The 16,560-nt window shown below is 40.6% G+C and overlaps 2 protein-coding genes across 3 annotated transcripts; one reads left to right on the forward strand and one right to left on the reverse strand.

The window, feature by feature from the left end:
* Positions 1–3,416: 3,416 nt before the first annotated feature.
* On the forward strand, positions 3,417–9,519 carry LOC131973012 (cadherin-related family member 5). The gene is made up of 15 exons (XM_059334849.1): positions 3,417–3,507; positions 3,603–3,817; positions 4,694–4,750; positions 4,835–4,927; positions 5,034–5,120; positions 5,215–5,325; positions 5,519–5,689; positions 5,847–5,937; positions 6,352–6,458; positions 6,560–6,760; positions 6,867–6,998; positions 7,249–7,327; positions 7,419–7,609; positions 7,711–7,731; positions 8,479–9,519. The coding sequence occupies exons 1-15, from the start codon at positions 3,417–3,419 to the stop codon at positions 9,517–9,519; spliced, it is 2,688 nt and encodes an 895-aa protein (XP_059190832.1).
* A 1,666-nt stretch (positions 9,520–11,185) lies between these two features.
* Positions 11,186–15,948, reverse strand: calub (calumenin b). Of its 2 annotated transcripts, none has more exons than XM_059336058.1 (7): positions 15,851–15,948; positions 14,614–14,857; positions 14,250–14,443; positions 13,950–14,116; positions 13,795–13,855; positions 13,434–13,633; positions 11,186–12,526 (listed from the first exon to the last, which is right to left on the reverse strand). In XM_059336058.1, exons 1-7 carry the CDS (start codon positions 15,909–15,911, stop codon positions 12,422–12,424), a joined length of 1,032 nt encoding a protein of 343 aa, XP_059192041.1. In that variant the 5' UTR covers positions 15,912–15,948; the 3' UTR covers positions 11,186–12,421. The 2 variants fall into 2 exon arrangements, with proteins under 2 accessions (XP_059192041.1, XP_059192042.1); XM_059336059.1 differs by having other exon boundaries at positions 14,614–14,853; positions 15,851–15,899.
* Between the last annotated feature and the right edge of the window lie 612 nt (positions 15,949–16,560).

The raw sequence follows: 16,560 nt of genomic DNA on the forward strand, positions 1-16,560 counted from the left end.
CAGTGGTGTTGATTCCCAAAGACCCCCGTTTTGGTAATCAGCTAAAACCTGGTCTGGAGACTGGAGGGGAGCCATGCTGAAGCAGAAATGCATGTGTGTGTGTGTGTGTATAGAGAAGGGGAGAGGGCGGGGGTAAACACAAGTAGTCATGTTTCACTGCTTTGGAAAAAGTCCCAATGTGCATCCCACGGCTCAACCCCCCCACCGCTGTCTCCACAACTCTTGGCTTTTCCCTCATGTTGTTGTCCTTTTCTTCTCTGCAGTGTTTATTATTTCAGAGCCTTTCTTCGAGTGCACCCTCATAAGCAATAGTCCAGAGACAGACGCTGCTACACAGACAGGCAGTCACAGATTCACGTCCCTCCGTCTTGTTGAAGCATTTTGGTGTGATGAAAGGACATCCAGGTGTTTCATAATGGATACAGCAGGCGGGAGAGTCCCTCATCACTCCAGATTGTTTTCTGTACAGATTTAGATTATATCTGTTGAAGGAGGCTTAAAGGACACACATATTCACACACATGATTTTAACTAAAATCTTCCCACCCCCTATACACATACCAAACAGAACCTCATCCGTGACTCATGTCAGTTTGTCTGTAATAATCGCAATTAAAACGTTTTCTCACAGGACTTGCTCTCTTTGCTTCAAAGGGTTTTCAACATACACTCAATCTCTCCGGATGGTATGGCGCTTCCAGGCCAAGAGGGCTGATTGAAGACAGATAAAGCAGTAGATAATTGAAGAATGCTGCATAAGTTTGTTGCGGGAATTCATTTTCAATTTAGAATCATGCTTTACGAAGAAGACACTTCACTGTAAATTTTTTAAAATTCAGAAAAGCCTCTCAAAGGGAACTCTGACAGGAACAATATGTTGTTCTCACAGCCATTATGTGGCCAGTGGGCTTTCTTCCTCTTGTGTGGACAAGTAGATTAGTGTCACACAAAGATTATGTTGGGCTGATGTGCAAGACATATTAGAGCAACTAAGAACAAGTCAAATAAGTCTACAGTCATGCAAGAGGCTCTGCAAGACTGCAGGTATATTGGTGCTTTGACCTGAATGCGAAGCTAACATGCTCATAATGTTTACCATGTCAGCGTGCTAACATGAGCTAATTATCACTAAAAACATCTTGCAGATATTTGGTCATAAACCAGGGTAGCTCTCTGAAAATGTAAGATTTTGACCTTATGATGGCGCGACAAGAATCACTCAAGTTATATCATTTCATCCTGAAGGAGACATAAGTGTGTGAACCAAAGCATGTGAGTCTAAACAGCAACTTCAAACAACTACTGCTCAATGGATTTGTCCTCTAGCATAGGTCAGCTCAGGTTTTAATTATCGCCACTTCTGGTAAAATCATTACAAGAAAAAAAACGCACACATTCTGGAAAAACAGATGTTCAGATGATGTCGTTGTCAGAGCCAGCTATTATCTGTCAAACACCTCCCATCGCATTTTAAACCACATCTCTGCTGACATCCAGTGGCGATTTACAATCACAGCAGTTTAATACAAACTCAACAAGTCTGTTCATCTATCACGTATTCAGCAATTTTAATTGTTTAACACAATCACATGAAAAAAACGATTTGCAGTGATTGTCTCATTTTTCTCAATTGACTTTTCTAAATGCTGCTTGAATTACCATCTTTAAAACACAAAAACATGACCTGAGAGGTGCTTTTCTTCTGAGCTCTCAGTCAGAGACACAGACTGTTCAGTGTTCAGCTGTTCCCTGAGGCAACCTTACACTTCTGCCACCCCCCCTGCTTTTCTCTGACAATGGAAACCTCTCTCAAGCCTGCACCAACCAAAACATCTCTGATGTAGCCAGACGATAGCTTTCATCACAGGAACCTTAAAGTTATGTACAGACACGCATTTAAGGGTTTTTATGTGGGTGTGTGTCTGTGTATGTCTATGCATGCTGGGACATGTGTGAAAAAGGATGTGGGTTAATCTTCAGAAGGCGGACAGCCGATGTTTGATAGCTAATCCCTTGTCAGGCCCCATTAGTTGTCACATGTCACTAATTGAACAAATCCAACAGGCGCAAGCGGTGTGACCCAAGTACATACTGTTTTCCATCACTGGGAGGGTTCTAACCCATACAATACACTGACATATAGCTGGATGTTTAATTATAATAAAAAATACAAGCTTCCAAGACATCATTCACTAAATGAAAATATATTTCCTGTTATGATCTGTAATACATTAACTACAGCTTGAACTCAAGCTGACTGGGCAATCTGACTATTCAACTTTAATTGCATGACAAACTGTTTGTGGAGGTCAAGATTCCTTGCACCAGACAAATCTCTTAAATTCACTTGTGACCCCGGTCTCTGACCTCACCGTCAGGTTCTTGCCGTCTCTAATCTGATTGGTTTAGTCTTTGCCCTGACCAGGTAAGCCCCGCCCTCTGGGTTTAGCCTCTGAGCTGACGTTGATCTCAGGAAACACAGCATAAGGTTCTGTCTGCTTTTTAATATATGTGGCGGGGTCAGTGTGTGTGTTAGTGTGTGCATCAGTGCCATCTATTGTTGTTTATTTCTAAAAAAAAGCCACAGCCTGCCTTTTTTTTCTGCGTTAGGTGGCTTTTCAGGGCTTTTAGGAATCAGACATGCTGCTTCCATCACAAGTCAGGAGGATATGGGGACTGACAGAAAAGCTGCAGAGGATTTGACAACAACAGGTCAGTCAGCTGAACAACAGCATTGGCAGTCGGTGTTCATATCCATAATAACTCAGTCAAACTTGTTTATTTATCTCGCATTTGCAGCAGAGTTGTTGTTTCAGTAGGATTTTAACCCCAGATCCTGCTAAGCTCCCTGACCCCCTAAACCCCACACCAAGCATGGCAGTGCACCTGGGGACTCATATGAGCATGACAGATATTTAGTCACACATGTTAATTTACTTAAAATACAAGTGAAGTTGATTTTTGTGGTGAAAAATAGTGGGCAAGTTTCCAAACAGACATCAACATGCCTGATATTCTGCTAGAGGGACTCATTGCCACAAGTCCAAGAAGAAAATGAGTCACAATAAGTGTTGTCAGTTCAGAGAAACATGAAGAGGAAAAAGTTTCCTGGCTCAGACGGGGGAAAGCCAGGCACAAACCCACTTTAGAGGATTTGAAGGAATTATATGAAAGAGCAGTGTGTGTGTGTGCGTGTGTGTGCGTGTGTGTGTGTGCTTGTGTTTATACATTAGCGGTGGGTCTTAATCTAATGATGCTTCTTAAGACTTGTTGTGATCAAGTCTCAGAGTAAAGCTTAATCCAACCCACTCATTCATACAGTAGAATTAGAAAAGATGTTTAGCTAACCATGTTTGCTATTTCTCTCTATCTTTACTCAGAAAGACCTGGTCCCTGAGGACTGACTGAGCCAAGGAATGGCCTTCATTGAACTGAAATGGGGCTTGTTTCAGGCCAAGGCACTAGTCAGCTCTTTGCTGGTCCTCCTGTGTCTGCACACAACCACAGGTACAGCCACGTCACATTCGCTCTTATCAGAGTTCAGTTTTTGGCCAGAATGAATGGCCTTCTTACACTCTGCATATGTGTTTGCATTGACACAGGAATGTCAGGGTGGGGTGGATGTTTTGATGGTCAGGATGTATTTGCAACAATCAGAGAAAACAGCCAATCAGGAGAAGTTGTTGCTGAGCTCATGGCTGAGACCACAATGGAAGGGGTTCACTGGAGCCTGGATGGAAAAGATGCGGATTGGTTCTTCTTGGACGAACGAAGCATCCGGCTGAACACATCAGCTGACAAGGTCCTTGACCAAGAGGTAACTGAGTCGGGATGTGACCTCTTTATGTGTGCAATCCCATTTCACAGAGTCTAGAGGAGTGCTAGTGATAGTGTGGGCCGCAATGAGGAATTTGGGTCTAAGTTTAGAACAAACTATCAGAGGTTGAATCTTACAGCCTTGTCCTTGGATCGGACACAATCTCTCTTACGGTCATCCTCTTCTCAGCCAGCTGACTTACATCATGGCAGCTGTTAAACCAGATTAGCTATTTCTCGCTCTGTCTCTGTCCCTATTTCTGTCACTCTACAATGCTTTCTGGTGCACAAAATATTATAGATGTGACTTATAATGAAGTTCAAATGTCTTATAGATGTTCTTGACTAGTTACAAACCAGAGGTTTACTGATGGGGCTTCATAAAATTCCTTCCTCTAGAACTGCCATCTTCCCAACTCATTTGATAAAGTATTAGGATGTGCAAATAAGACACTTTCAATAAAGAATAAGGAATATTTAAAGTGTGTTATATGCCCTATTATGTATAAACTTTTTGGTGCACATCCATGATTGGTTGATGATTAACATCAGGATAAACTGCATGTGGCAATAGTATATTTTTCTACATTTATGTGACATTAAGATCAATGCCAATGTAGTTCAAAAATAAAACAATTCTAGAGTAGGCAAATGTGCGCATGCACAACAAATACAAAAGGTTATGAAACCAAGGGTTAATTGTATGTGAAAACAGCTTGAAAATATTTGCACTTCATGTGCATTTACTATTGAATTAAGCAGAAATAGAGAGTTTTTATGGGCAGTAGTCTATTCACAAAGTTTGGTTATCATGATTTAGTATTTGTTCTTTGTTCTACCTTCATATCTCTTGTGTCTCTGTTCTCCCATCTCTCAGGCTCAGGGGCCCATTCTAATGGCTGAGTTGTCATGCTATGAGGATGACACACTTCAGGTACACTTTGGCCTCTTCATATTACGCATAACTCTCCAGTGAGACATCAGACATTCAAGCTCTATGTGTCTTTTTCTGTTGTAGAGTGTGTACAGGATCATGGTGGAAATCCTCAATGAGAATGATAATTCCCCTGTGTTTGCAGAAGACACTATCCAGTCTCTTATTATCAGTGAAGTATGACACCTTAACAAACACATGCACACAAATCTATGCATGCATACACAGCATATACAGGAGTAAAGATATAAAGTGTTTCTCTGCCTGTCTGTGTGTTTTCTAGTTGACTCCAGTGAATACTTTGGTGTTTACTGTCCAGGCTACAGATGCTGATAATGACAAGATAATTTACTCAATTGACCAGGCATCAGTGAGTTCTGCTCTATTATTCTCACAAACTAAACAAAGAAAAGAAAACACCACCACAAGAAGCACTGTTGGTAATATGTTTCCATGTTCAACAGCCTGATGCAGAGTACTTCAAGGTTGATCTCCCCAACAGCGGAGAAGTGATCCTGTCCAAGCCTCTTGATTATGAGACCAAAACCCTGCTCACCATCACCATCCATGCCTCAGTAAGCTTTATACTGTACTGTAGAGTAAATGCATGTTTCTGTCATCCTTCCCTAGAAATAAAAGTAAAGATTTAATTCCCTGATGTGCCTGATTACTACTGGAGAAGATGAAGCATACTTCATCTCTTCAACAATCATACTTGCTTGAAAGATGTAATATCCTCAAAACATATATTGACTTATTGTGTCTCAGGAAATGAGCACTGTTGAGCGCTACAATACCAGCACCAACATCACCATCACTGTCCTGGATGGAGATGACCAGTACCCACAGTTCCTGCCCTGCACGCTGCTTTTCCAGGATGAGAGCAGTTGCATCTGTACCAGCCCTGTGTACACAGTCAACATCACAGAGGGGGACGAGGTCAGTGGCTTAACCCGGGAGGGGTTAAACTTCACACAACACACAGATCACACAGACGCTACAGTTAGCTGTGAAGGCGACATGCTTCTGTTTTGCATATCACGCAGATTCAAAAATCAAGGATTAGGACCATCATTAGGATTTTGTCATGTTGCAGGACATTGTGCTGGACTTCTCTCCTGGTCCCATTCATGCAGTGGACGGAGACAGAGGAATCAGCTCTCCGCTCAGTTATGCCATTCTCTCAGGTACCATACACACCAGCGCAAGCTCAGATTCAAAAGAGCAGTGTGAAGGATTTAGTAACATTTACAGCTGAATAATTTAATACCCCTCCACTCACCCCTCCCTTTCCAAATGTGTTGTGGCCCTCGGGTAACTCATAAAATCCAAAGGGCCCTCTCTAGAACCAGTGTTTGGCCATACTGGGCTACTGCAGAAATATGTATCATGGTGCATTCTGTGCATAGGGCCCGCTCACCAAACTTGTATTTATACTATGGCAAAGGTATGAGCTGCCCTACTTTGCCTCTGATTGGCTACTCATTGAGGCATGAGGAGTGAGATTAGTTGTGTCCATATCTGCCAAACCTAAACACTGCTCCTTTTAAAAGCACAATGCTTATATGTGGAAAACTGTAATGTGTCCATGTTCATGTTAGGAGATGATGAAGGGCGTTTCCTGATGGACAGAGTAACAGGAGAGATGAAATTGATTCGGGGGATTGGGGACAAACTCAAAACTCCAGAGGTGCATCTGCAGGTCATGGTGAGACTCTCATACTCGGTTTTTAGGGGTAGGCTTTAAAGACACACTTTCTTCCACCCACTATCGATCTGATGTGTTTTCTGTCTCTTACTTGCAACCAGGTGTATCAGGACGACGATCCCAGGAAGTATTCTGTTGCTACAGTGTTGGTCCGAGTTCTGGCAGTAAACCAGTTTCATCCAGAGTTTGACACGACTGAATATCACGGCTTTGTAACTGCCGGAAAGAGCCATGTTTCTCTGGTCAATACCTATGGCAGCAAAGCCCTGATGTTACATGTACAAGATCAAGACTTCGACCATGTATGTGGTACACTTTACTCCACACACAACATATACATCCACAATGCAGAACTGTATTTTATTTATAATGTCACCCACCACCTCTTTTTTCCCTACAAATTGACAGGGTTCCAATCCCAAGATCCACTTCAGCATTATTCCATCATCCAATCACACTGATATCTACCAGATCACAAAGGAGGGTCTTTTGATTGCCAGGACCAATCAACTCCAACCAAAGCAGAAACACATTCTAGAGGTTCTCATTTGATTTTTGATTTGATTGAAAAGACCATTGCAGTGACTTTCTATATTTTAGGGCCACAACAAATTGTTACGACAAAATGACACTGTGGCTGCCAAAGGGAGGGGGAATATTTATGCACTGACTGACCAACCGACCGTTCATGACATTGCACAACCCCTTTGTTTTTCCATCAAAATCTAATATTAATAAATAAAGACATAAATATGGCTATGGTGTGATAAAAACTCTTAATACTTTGCAGGTAATTGCTACAGACCAAGAGTCTGGTGATGCCACCTTTGCTACTGTAGTGGTGGAGGTGTTATCTGAAGGACAGTCAAGTAAGTACACACTCTTAAACACTGGCATTCACTGCTCGATTCTTATGAACCTGCAGACTGAAACAGAGTATCTGTATGTCTGTCACTGCAGTCCCTCTTAGCCCACTGGAAAATGGCCGCCAGATAGGCTGCACTGTGGGCAAAGCATTTTTCCTGAGCATGGTGTTCATGACTGTATTTGGATGTATCCTGTCTGTGGTGATGTGGCTGAAGAAGAAACATAAGGGAAAGAGGGACCCCTTGGAGAGAGGCTGTGTGGCCCAGGGCAAACACCCCAATGTGGTGAGATCCTCAATCTCAATAAACTAGACTCATATTTACCAAGATTTGCTGGTCAGTATATTCAGTTCTTGAAATGTTCTTTACTGCATATATTTCCACAGAGCTTACGGTGGTTCCAACTGGTGAGTTATTTTTATTTACTACTGAAGATTATATTCATCATTGTCCTACATTTAACATACAAATACATTTTTTAAAATAGTAGAATTACAGATAAACTACTGGCCTGACTTTAATAACACTTGGGAACACTAATTATTCTTCACTTTTGTTAACATTGTGAAATTTGGCATTTCCTTGGCAGGGGTCTGCACTCTCTAAGTGCTCTTTTAATCATCTTATTAGTTCATGTCTGTCCATGTCCAACTGTCCATATCCTGATAAAAGTGAATGAACAGTTCAAACAGTTTGACAAAAACATTCTGACTTATTCACTATTTTTAAGCTTTTGACCTCATCTTCTGCTGGTCTGCGTCAGCAGAATTTTTAAATATTTTTAAATAAAGTCCCAACATTGGTCAATAATACTTGACCAATGTTGGGACTATCACATGAGAAAAACTAAACTATCTTCATGAAAACTGAGCAACATCATGTTGATGAAAGCCACAAGATGTGGTCAAAATCTTCATAAGCAACAAGTAAGTTGGACCTTGTTCTGAAAATTGTTTTGTCTATCCGGAGTTTTTAAGGTCTGGAATACCTTCAAGTTGTAGTTTAAACAGTACTATTTGAGGCACCTCATATGAAAATGACTCCAATTGCAATTGATTATATCACTCCAGCTTATTTACACTTGAACTTGGATCATTTGTTTACCTCCTGTCAATTCAAAAGTTGTTTCCTTTTTTCCTCACTGTTCCCTCCAGGCTAGTCACCGTAGCGGCATGCCTCATACAGAGGAAGTACCACACAACAATGAAGAATATGGAACCTACAATCCTTCCTTCAGCTTCACAGACAACCCTAGCACCTACACCCACCAAGACCTCCCCTCCTGCCGAGGACCTGTTCCACCCAGTACGGCCGCTGCACAAGACACCAGCTTCATCCCCATTGAAACTGCACACAGCCCTGTGATCTTCAACAATAATGCTACTACACCGACCAAAAGCTCCTCTAGTTCCCCTCAACTGGCCACTGAGGATGGAAGCACCACACATAAAGCTCAAGATGCAGCTCCATTTAAAAAAAACCCTGGCTCACTAACTGATATATCCCTTGACCGTGCTGAGGCACTATCTCCCACCAGTCCTATCCCTGCAACCCCTGATGCCACCAGCACTTCCCCGTTTGCCATTCGCCCTGATTCACAAACTACACAAACAACCCCCAACGATGACCCTGCAGACCCTGCCGATCCTGTCACCAGCCCTTCATCTCAGTCCAGTATTCCCTGCAGTCATACCCGAATTGCTTCAGCAGAAATAGACAAACCCTTTCGGAAAGCTCGTGTGAAGACACCCCCATATTCGCCTCTACTATCCTCACCCCTCAACAAGACAGACACACCCCCACCCACCCCAGAGAATGCACCTTTAAAAGCCAAGGTTGTACTTCTAGATACGTCTCCCCTTGATACACCTCCAGTAACACCAGAGCGTACAACTATGATTACAACCACAGAGTTAGAGCCACCTTCCACATCACTGGACCACACAGAGAAGTCAGAGCATCCAGATGGGGCTGCAGACGCCGGCAGTCCATCTCAGGACAGAAGGCCCTTGACGAACACTGGAAACACACAGGACAGCCGGGGGGCGGGGGTTGTGGCTGTTGAGCGTTTTCTAGGAGATGAAAATGCAGACAAGAACGATGAGGATAGTGACGAATTATCGGCAGAAGACGAAGAGCTGCTGAGAGTGTTGGCTCGTTGTAATCCAACTTTTATCACATTTAGTAAGAACTGAGAGTGGCAGAGCAGACAGCAGAGAATGGAGGAGGAAAGGTGAAGATGGGTGACACAGAAAATGGACATTTGATCAAGCAAAAAAAATCACCAGTGTGGTTCTACTCTGCTGTAATGAGACAAGAAAGAAAACAGAATGCATACACAAGATATACAGCATGTGGGACATGCATATGTTCAGAGACTGTATATTATCAATATTTAACAATGCACAATTATTCTACATAATGTTGTTCCATTTATATCATATAGTTAATCTCGATCACAGGAATTGTTACTTTGAATGCACAATGCACAGCTTAAAAATACCCTTTGAAATCAAACTTCACAGTGTAAATTAGCATTCAACATACTAATTCATTGCAATGCTAGTACAAGTAGAACAGCCTGAATTAATAACCATTAATCACATATATTGTCTGTGAATGTTTACAAATTATAATGAGACTGTGTGTGTGTGTTTTTTTAAATGACAACTGCTGCACTTTTCTCTCTTTCGGATCAAAGTTCCATGCATGCAGAATTTCTGACCACTGTCATCAAACTTATCATTGAAATGCACATGCCTATTCTTACAAGCTTTCTTTGAACTAAATGCTAATGTAGAAATGCTAACATGCTAACAATGATATCATGCTTATTTTTGGCAGGTATAATGTTTAACATGTTAGCATATTATATTAGCATGCTAATAGACTGTCCTAGTTGTAGCAAGAATTTAGACAGAAACCAAAGTACTGAACAAACTTTGAATAGAAGCTTTTGACTCAGGAAAAGGGGGGAAAAAATAAAAGAATGCTGCACTCAGTATAGAAAGTGTACACACCATGTGACAGCATGGTAATGCACTTGTCTCATTCCAGTAGAGCTGCTAAATTAATCAAACATCACCTCTCACCTCGTGCAAATTAACACTTATTTTAACACTTTTGCACATGTACACACCATATTTACACACCGAGAAATGTGTCCATAAATCATTTGTGGCTGTTAGATTCTTTAGGAATAGTATTAGGGCAACTGAAATAAAAATAAGAAGGCTTGCACTCAGATGATTAAAAAATTACATTTGCGGATCAGTTTTGGAAGGGGTAAGGATGAGATTAGCTGCTTCACTGAAGATCTTGAATGGCTAATTGAAAAGCAGGGGCTGCTGGAAAAAAAGCATTCATATTAACAAAACCTGATTTGGATACAGTTCAAAATAAATAAATGGATATATAAAAAATAAACCCTGACATATATGCTGAATTGTTGATAGGTTGGTAAGAAAAGCTACTCTAAGCTTCAGTTACTCTATATGTAGAGGACAACAGTGAAATACCTAAAAAATAAAAAAAGCATTACAACCCTGATCTGGGATGCTTTGAAAAATGTAATAAAAACAATGCACTGGCTTTCAAATTCTTAGCAACCTACATTCAATTGAATAAAGGATAAAGCGAGAGAAAAAGGGTCTAAAACAACAAGCCAGAGATCAGTGGGTCATCACACTGAAGCATAGCAGGAAATGAAGCAATTCCTTAAAAAAAAAAAGAGAAAAGAAACAAAAAAGCTGGGGAAACGCAGAGAAAATTCAACTACCACATTATTCTAAATTATATCACTTTCAAAGTAGTAATTAAAAATGTGAAGCTTTTTTTAAGTTGACAAAAAAGAATCCCATGTACATGTTTTTTTTGTTTTTATTGAGACATTCTTCTCAATCACAAAAACTGGACCTGATTGTTAGAGTGCTCGGTTTGCAGACCAACAACTTATTTACAGTAAAGTCACTAGTGAAAGGGTGGCCTCTGCAGTGAGCCTGTAAAAAAACATTATCATATACATTATAGTATACCATAAAAATTCTCAACAGTGGTTATAAATGGTGGTAGTGATAATACAAGCATAACACACATATTTAGGAAGGGGACGTGTTTGAAGGGAGAAAGCATTTTTTCCCAAACTGATTACAAAACAGGAAAAAAGTTTTTTGCTTGGCACACAAATCAATTAGTTCAGCTGAATCCAACAAAACGTAACATCAAAAAAGGGTTTTTCAAGAATACAAATAATATATGTACACACAGATTCACACGCACGCGCGCACACACACACACACACTATTGAGGTGATGAGAAAAAAGAAAGGAGGCAGCTTAGAGGACAAAGCATCCATCAGTCCTGTAATCATAAATTCTTGATTCCTTCAACTAACACACAGCCAGCCCTCATGTAGGACCCACAGCCTGTGTTAACATGGATGCTTTGGGGACCAGTATAGCAAACACAGCCTGGTCCCACTGATGACACTGTATTGCACTAGTCCAAATAGTCTTCATCGTCACTGAAATTTAATATCCACTCCTCATTCCAAACACAGTACACTCCAGCATTACCACATTATGATCAGATATCATGAAAACAAAGTACAAGTGAATCAGCAACTGGAATTTTTAGTTTGGGCCCAATTTTATGATTAGACAGAAGAGTAGAACATATTCTACCGGCTAGAAATCAGCTTTCCTCTTCACACTCCAGTGCATTGCAAAAAAAAAGGTACAATTCTGTTTACTGCAAACTTGTTCTTTAGGGTTTCATAGCAAATCATGGCTATTTCATAAATCTAATTTTCATCTAACACTGTTTGTCCTTCGCCTGACCTGAAAAAGGAAGAGTGGCGTGTGGAAGCAGAGTAAAGGCTGGCAATATATCCCAATCTTAAACACAACTGAGCTTGAGGACACACTGTTAGTGTGTAACGTTAGTGTGTGTACAATGAGACACATTCAACAAATCAAATAAATTACTGTCCGTGGCGTTCGATTAGGCGAGCTCATCTTGTTTGAAAAACTCCATCCACTGTCGGAGAAGTAAGGTGGTACACAAAATCAACATAGAGTCTTTGGAGACAGATGGATGCTAGAACTCGTCGTGTCGAGTCAGAGCCTCTCCAAAGTCAGTCGCCTGGCTGCCGACGAACAGGTCGTACTTATCCACGATCTCTGACTTGGTCAGGCGGCCATCCTGATGGATGAAAAATAACACGGTTAGGCTTGTATATGTGTAATTACTATTTCTCCTAACTGTTTTCAAAACATAGATGTACTTCATGTTATTTTGTGTTACTGTAGGTATTTGGTAGGTTTCGTATGATATGCAGTTGGGTCACTGGGTGCAGACAATATATAAGAAATCTTTTTGTCTTCTTAAGTACACAATTAACATTTCCTTGAATTCTTTTCTTCCCTCTCTATATCATCTCTCCACTTTGAGAATGAGCAGCTGAAACAATTACAGGATGTCAACAGTGCGAGTGCAGGATTTTCTCAGTCAAGTTCTTTTCTTTTGGACAAAATGTATTTCTCTCCACCATACAGAACTACGGGCATGGTGGGCACTGACAGACTTCATGGTGCATCCATGTATACGGGAGAATACATTTTAAAAAGGCATACAGAATGCCAGAGAACCTTACTGCATTATATTCCATTAATACTTTACACATTGAATTGAGACATGGCGTTATACTTGTTTCCCTTTACGTAAATAAAAGACATTTCCCCCATAAATTGATGCACAAAAGGCAAAAAAAGTAGTGCATAACAGGTAAAAAATGCAAAATGAAGCAACAGTACCATGCAGAACAGAAACCTACAGATGATGGAAGGTAAAGAGGTTTTCATCCAATTATTTCCTATTTGTCTATGTGACTTTAATATTTGACTACATCATTGCAATATCAACAAATATGCGATATATTAAAAATGTTCTCAGCATTTTGTAGCCCTGCAGCAGGCTTACATATACATTTGGGATTTCACACCCAGTTCAACTTCCCCTCAGTGTTGAGTAATGAGACAGGAAGTAAAATTTATGAGAACAATGCAATTCTGATGAATTTTGAAATAATTTAAAATTCCAAAGAACATACTTTGTCTGCATCTGACTCATAGACGAGATGCTTGGCCTCGGCATCAGCATGGTCGTAGTCACTGGGCAGGATCCAGTCTCTGGTCTCATCCTTGTCCATCTTTCCATCTTTGTTTTTGTCTCTGAATTCAGTAAACTGTTCCCTCTCTGTCTTCACCCACTCAGGTTCTGAGTTGTCTCCTTCCTGGTTGTACATGTCACCTAGAGAAAAGGAGGATGATGTTGCACATATTTTCTGTTGTCAGACATTTTACAGATTATGCCCATTGTATAAGGGTTCCTCAAACATTTACCAATACTCACTTTTTCTTACAATAGCCCCAAATTGTGTGATACAAACTGTTGCAGCTTACAAAACTCACCTATGTACTCGTCTAAATCAATTAAACCATCTCCATTCTTGTCAATATCTTCCATAGTTTCCTATCAGAGGAAAAGAGACCAAAGGGCACTGAGAAGGGATGTAAATTAGTATTAGTGTGACATCATTTAACACCCATGTGTGTTTACCACTCACCAGCACGACAATGTCTTTCATGTGGTCGTACTCCTCAGGGTGAAGGAAGGCTGTGAACTCCTCCTTGTTGGCACTCATGTCCTTGTCTAGGTCGGCCATTTTGAACCTCCTCTCATCGCGATCCATCATCTGCCTGTAGCTGAAGCCATCATCGGGGTCGGGATCATCTGCAAGTCAGAGGTCACAACTTTGTATAGTGTGTGCAAGTGTGACAAAGTAAACTTTTGTCTGTGTCTATGCAGTACACAAGTAATACTTCATGGATACATCAAGTGTAAAGAACATCGTCTGCAGCAGTACCAAGAATGTATCCATATGTGGCGTTCTTGTACTCCTCCCAGGACACCACTTCATCCCCATTGAGGTCATGACTCTTCCACTGCCGATCCACATCATCGTAGATCCACCTCTTCTGAGCATGCTTGATCCACCTCTTCATCTCCTCCACTGTCACAAAGCCGTCCTTATCCTCATCTATACGTTCAACCAACATACTGCAGACAAATGAAAGAAAAATCAGCTTGTTTGCTCATATCAGCGGTTTGTCACCTCAGATGAACTTTACTGCTCCTTGAGGAGAAACTAGGTCATGACCACAGCAACTTAATATACTCCTAGTATTTCAGAAACTGATTCACACAATCTTCCTGACATGTATTCTTACCCAAGCCTTTCCTTGCTCTCCTCTGGTGTGAGCTGGTCAAAGGTCTTTGCTTCCTCTTGTCCCAGAAAGGCTTCATGGTCATAGTCAAAGTTCTCCATATCATCGTGCTCTCGGTTGCTGAGGGGTTCATCGTGGTGAACACGCTCCTTCTTCTCTGTGGGTTTGCTGGTGGCGTAAACCACACAGAGAGCAAAACACATGACAAGTGGTCGCAGCTCCATCCTGCGATTTGTGCAAACGCTGTCTGAACAAGGGGTAAAAGTAAGACACCGAAAAGCTGTGGTTATTGCTAAAACAGTGCATTCTGGTAAAAAAAAAAAAACAACAACAACTTTGTATTGCATACCTTTCTTAGTTTATCATGACATTTTTTTGTAATCTGATCAGAGCTTTAAACTTAGGGCTACTCAACTCTGAGCATGTTTAGAAGTGTATGACTCAGTTCAAGCAAATATTCAGACAATGAGGTGAATTACTGGGCTAAACTGTTCAAGCTGATGCAATACCTTAATTGCTCCACTTTTGGTATGCTGTAGACGTTGCGACACCTTATTCTGTATTGCCCCCAGCTCATCAATTCTCAAAAATATTATCATTATCTTTCTTTTGGAATAATTTTAATTTATGAATTATTCAACTGACACGTGACAATGTAGACTCTAACAGAGCTAAAGCAAATGCCGTCTAAGACATAAACCCTGCAGGTAAATCATACCTTCAAAAAAGTTGTTTTAGAGAGATGTTTCATTCAGAATTGAAATGATCGGATCAGAAATGTTCAACATTCAGAATTAACTTGGTTAATTCTGAATGTTGAACGAATGTTGGTTATGAAAGAAATTGTAAATGTATTATATTAACTGTCCTCTAACTAAAATACGTCGACTGCTAACTAAAAAGCTTACGTATCAGTATCTGTAATTTTACTTTTGCACGTCTCGACATCTTAAATCCTACCATAGTCGTTGTTATAACGAGTCAGCAGCAACAGTTTGTCACCGTTATTTCCCATTAGTTACCGTTACCATCCAAAATCAAAGCTCAGGGTTTAACATAGGAATGGCTAACCTAGCGTACCGTTAGTTTTACCTGCTAACCTCCAATTTCACCAATCTAATGAAGGTTAATAAGCAACTATGTAATGTCCGTGTTGAGCCTTTCTAAACACCAGGTATATGTGATACACATTTGAGTTACTTTTATGTATTTTAAATCGCAAATAAGCAAGAGGACTCACCGGTGTCTTCAGGGAAGTTCGCCGATGCAGTTGAAGACCCTCCCGTCGGAAACACACCCATGCACTTCCTGTGCTAAAACGCCAGCCGACCAATCGGAAGCTGAGAAGCCGAGTGCGATGTCGCTCGCTCATTGGTCCACCCTCAGGGAGCATCGGTGATTGGATTGGCCGAGAACCGCCACGTCCTCAAAGTCAACAAAACTCCGTTCATTCATAAAACAAACTCCACGGCGTATGGGACAGGGAAGCGCCACTAAAGCAGCCCAAAACAGTATTTTTCCCGGCTTATTATTATTATTTTTAAAAAAGAACCAAAAGCAAAACTATAAACTGCAGCAGAAATCAGTTTATATACAGTATGTCAATAATTAATTGTTATTTAAAATTAAAACAGAAAGGGTTTTTGCCTGACAGACTTTTGTTTATCACAAAGTGCCAAAAAATATAAGACCAACTTCGAAAAATTAAATAGCTTTTATTTCTGTCTGCCTTTACACTGTAAATCAATAGTCACATAAATACTGATAAAAACATTTATTACAAATCAGAAAAATAAGGACTCTTCTCATTTCTTTAAATGTATTAATGACTCATTCTCCACTGAGCACTGAGCTGACTCTAGTATAACCTTTCAGCTCAAGTAGATTTTTCTCCCTCTGCTGGTTGAACATTCATCCTGATCAGTGGGAAAAAAATGGATTATTTCAGGA

The sequence above is a fragment of the Centropristis striata genome, chromosome 6 (genome assembly GCF_030273125.1).
Source record: "Centropristis striata isolate RG_2023a ecotype Rhode Island chromosome 6, C.striata_1.0, whole genome shotgun sequence".
In the NCBI taxonomy this organism is placed as follows: Eukaryota; Metazoa; Chordata; class Actinopteri; order Perciformes; family Serranidae; genus Centropristis; species Centropristis striata.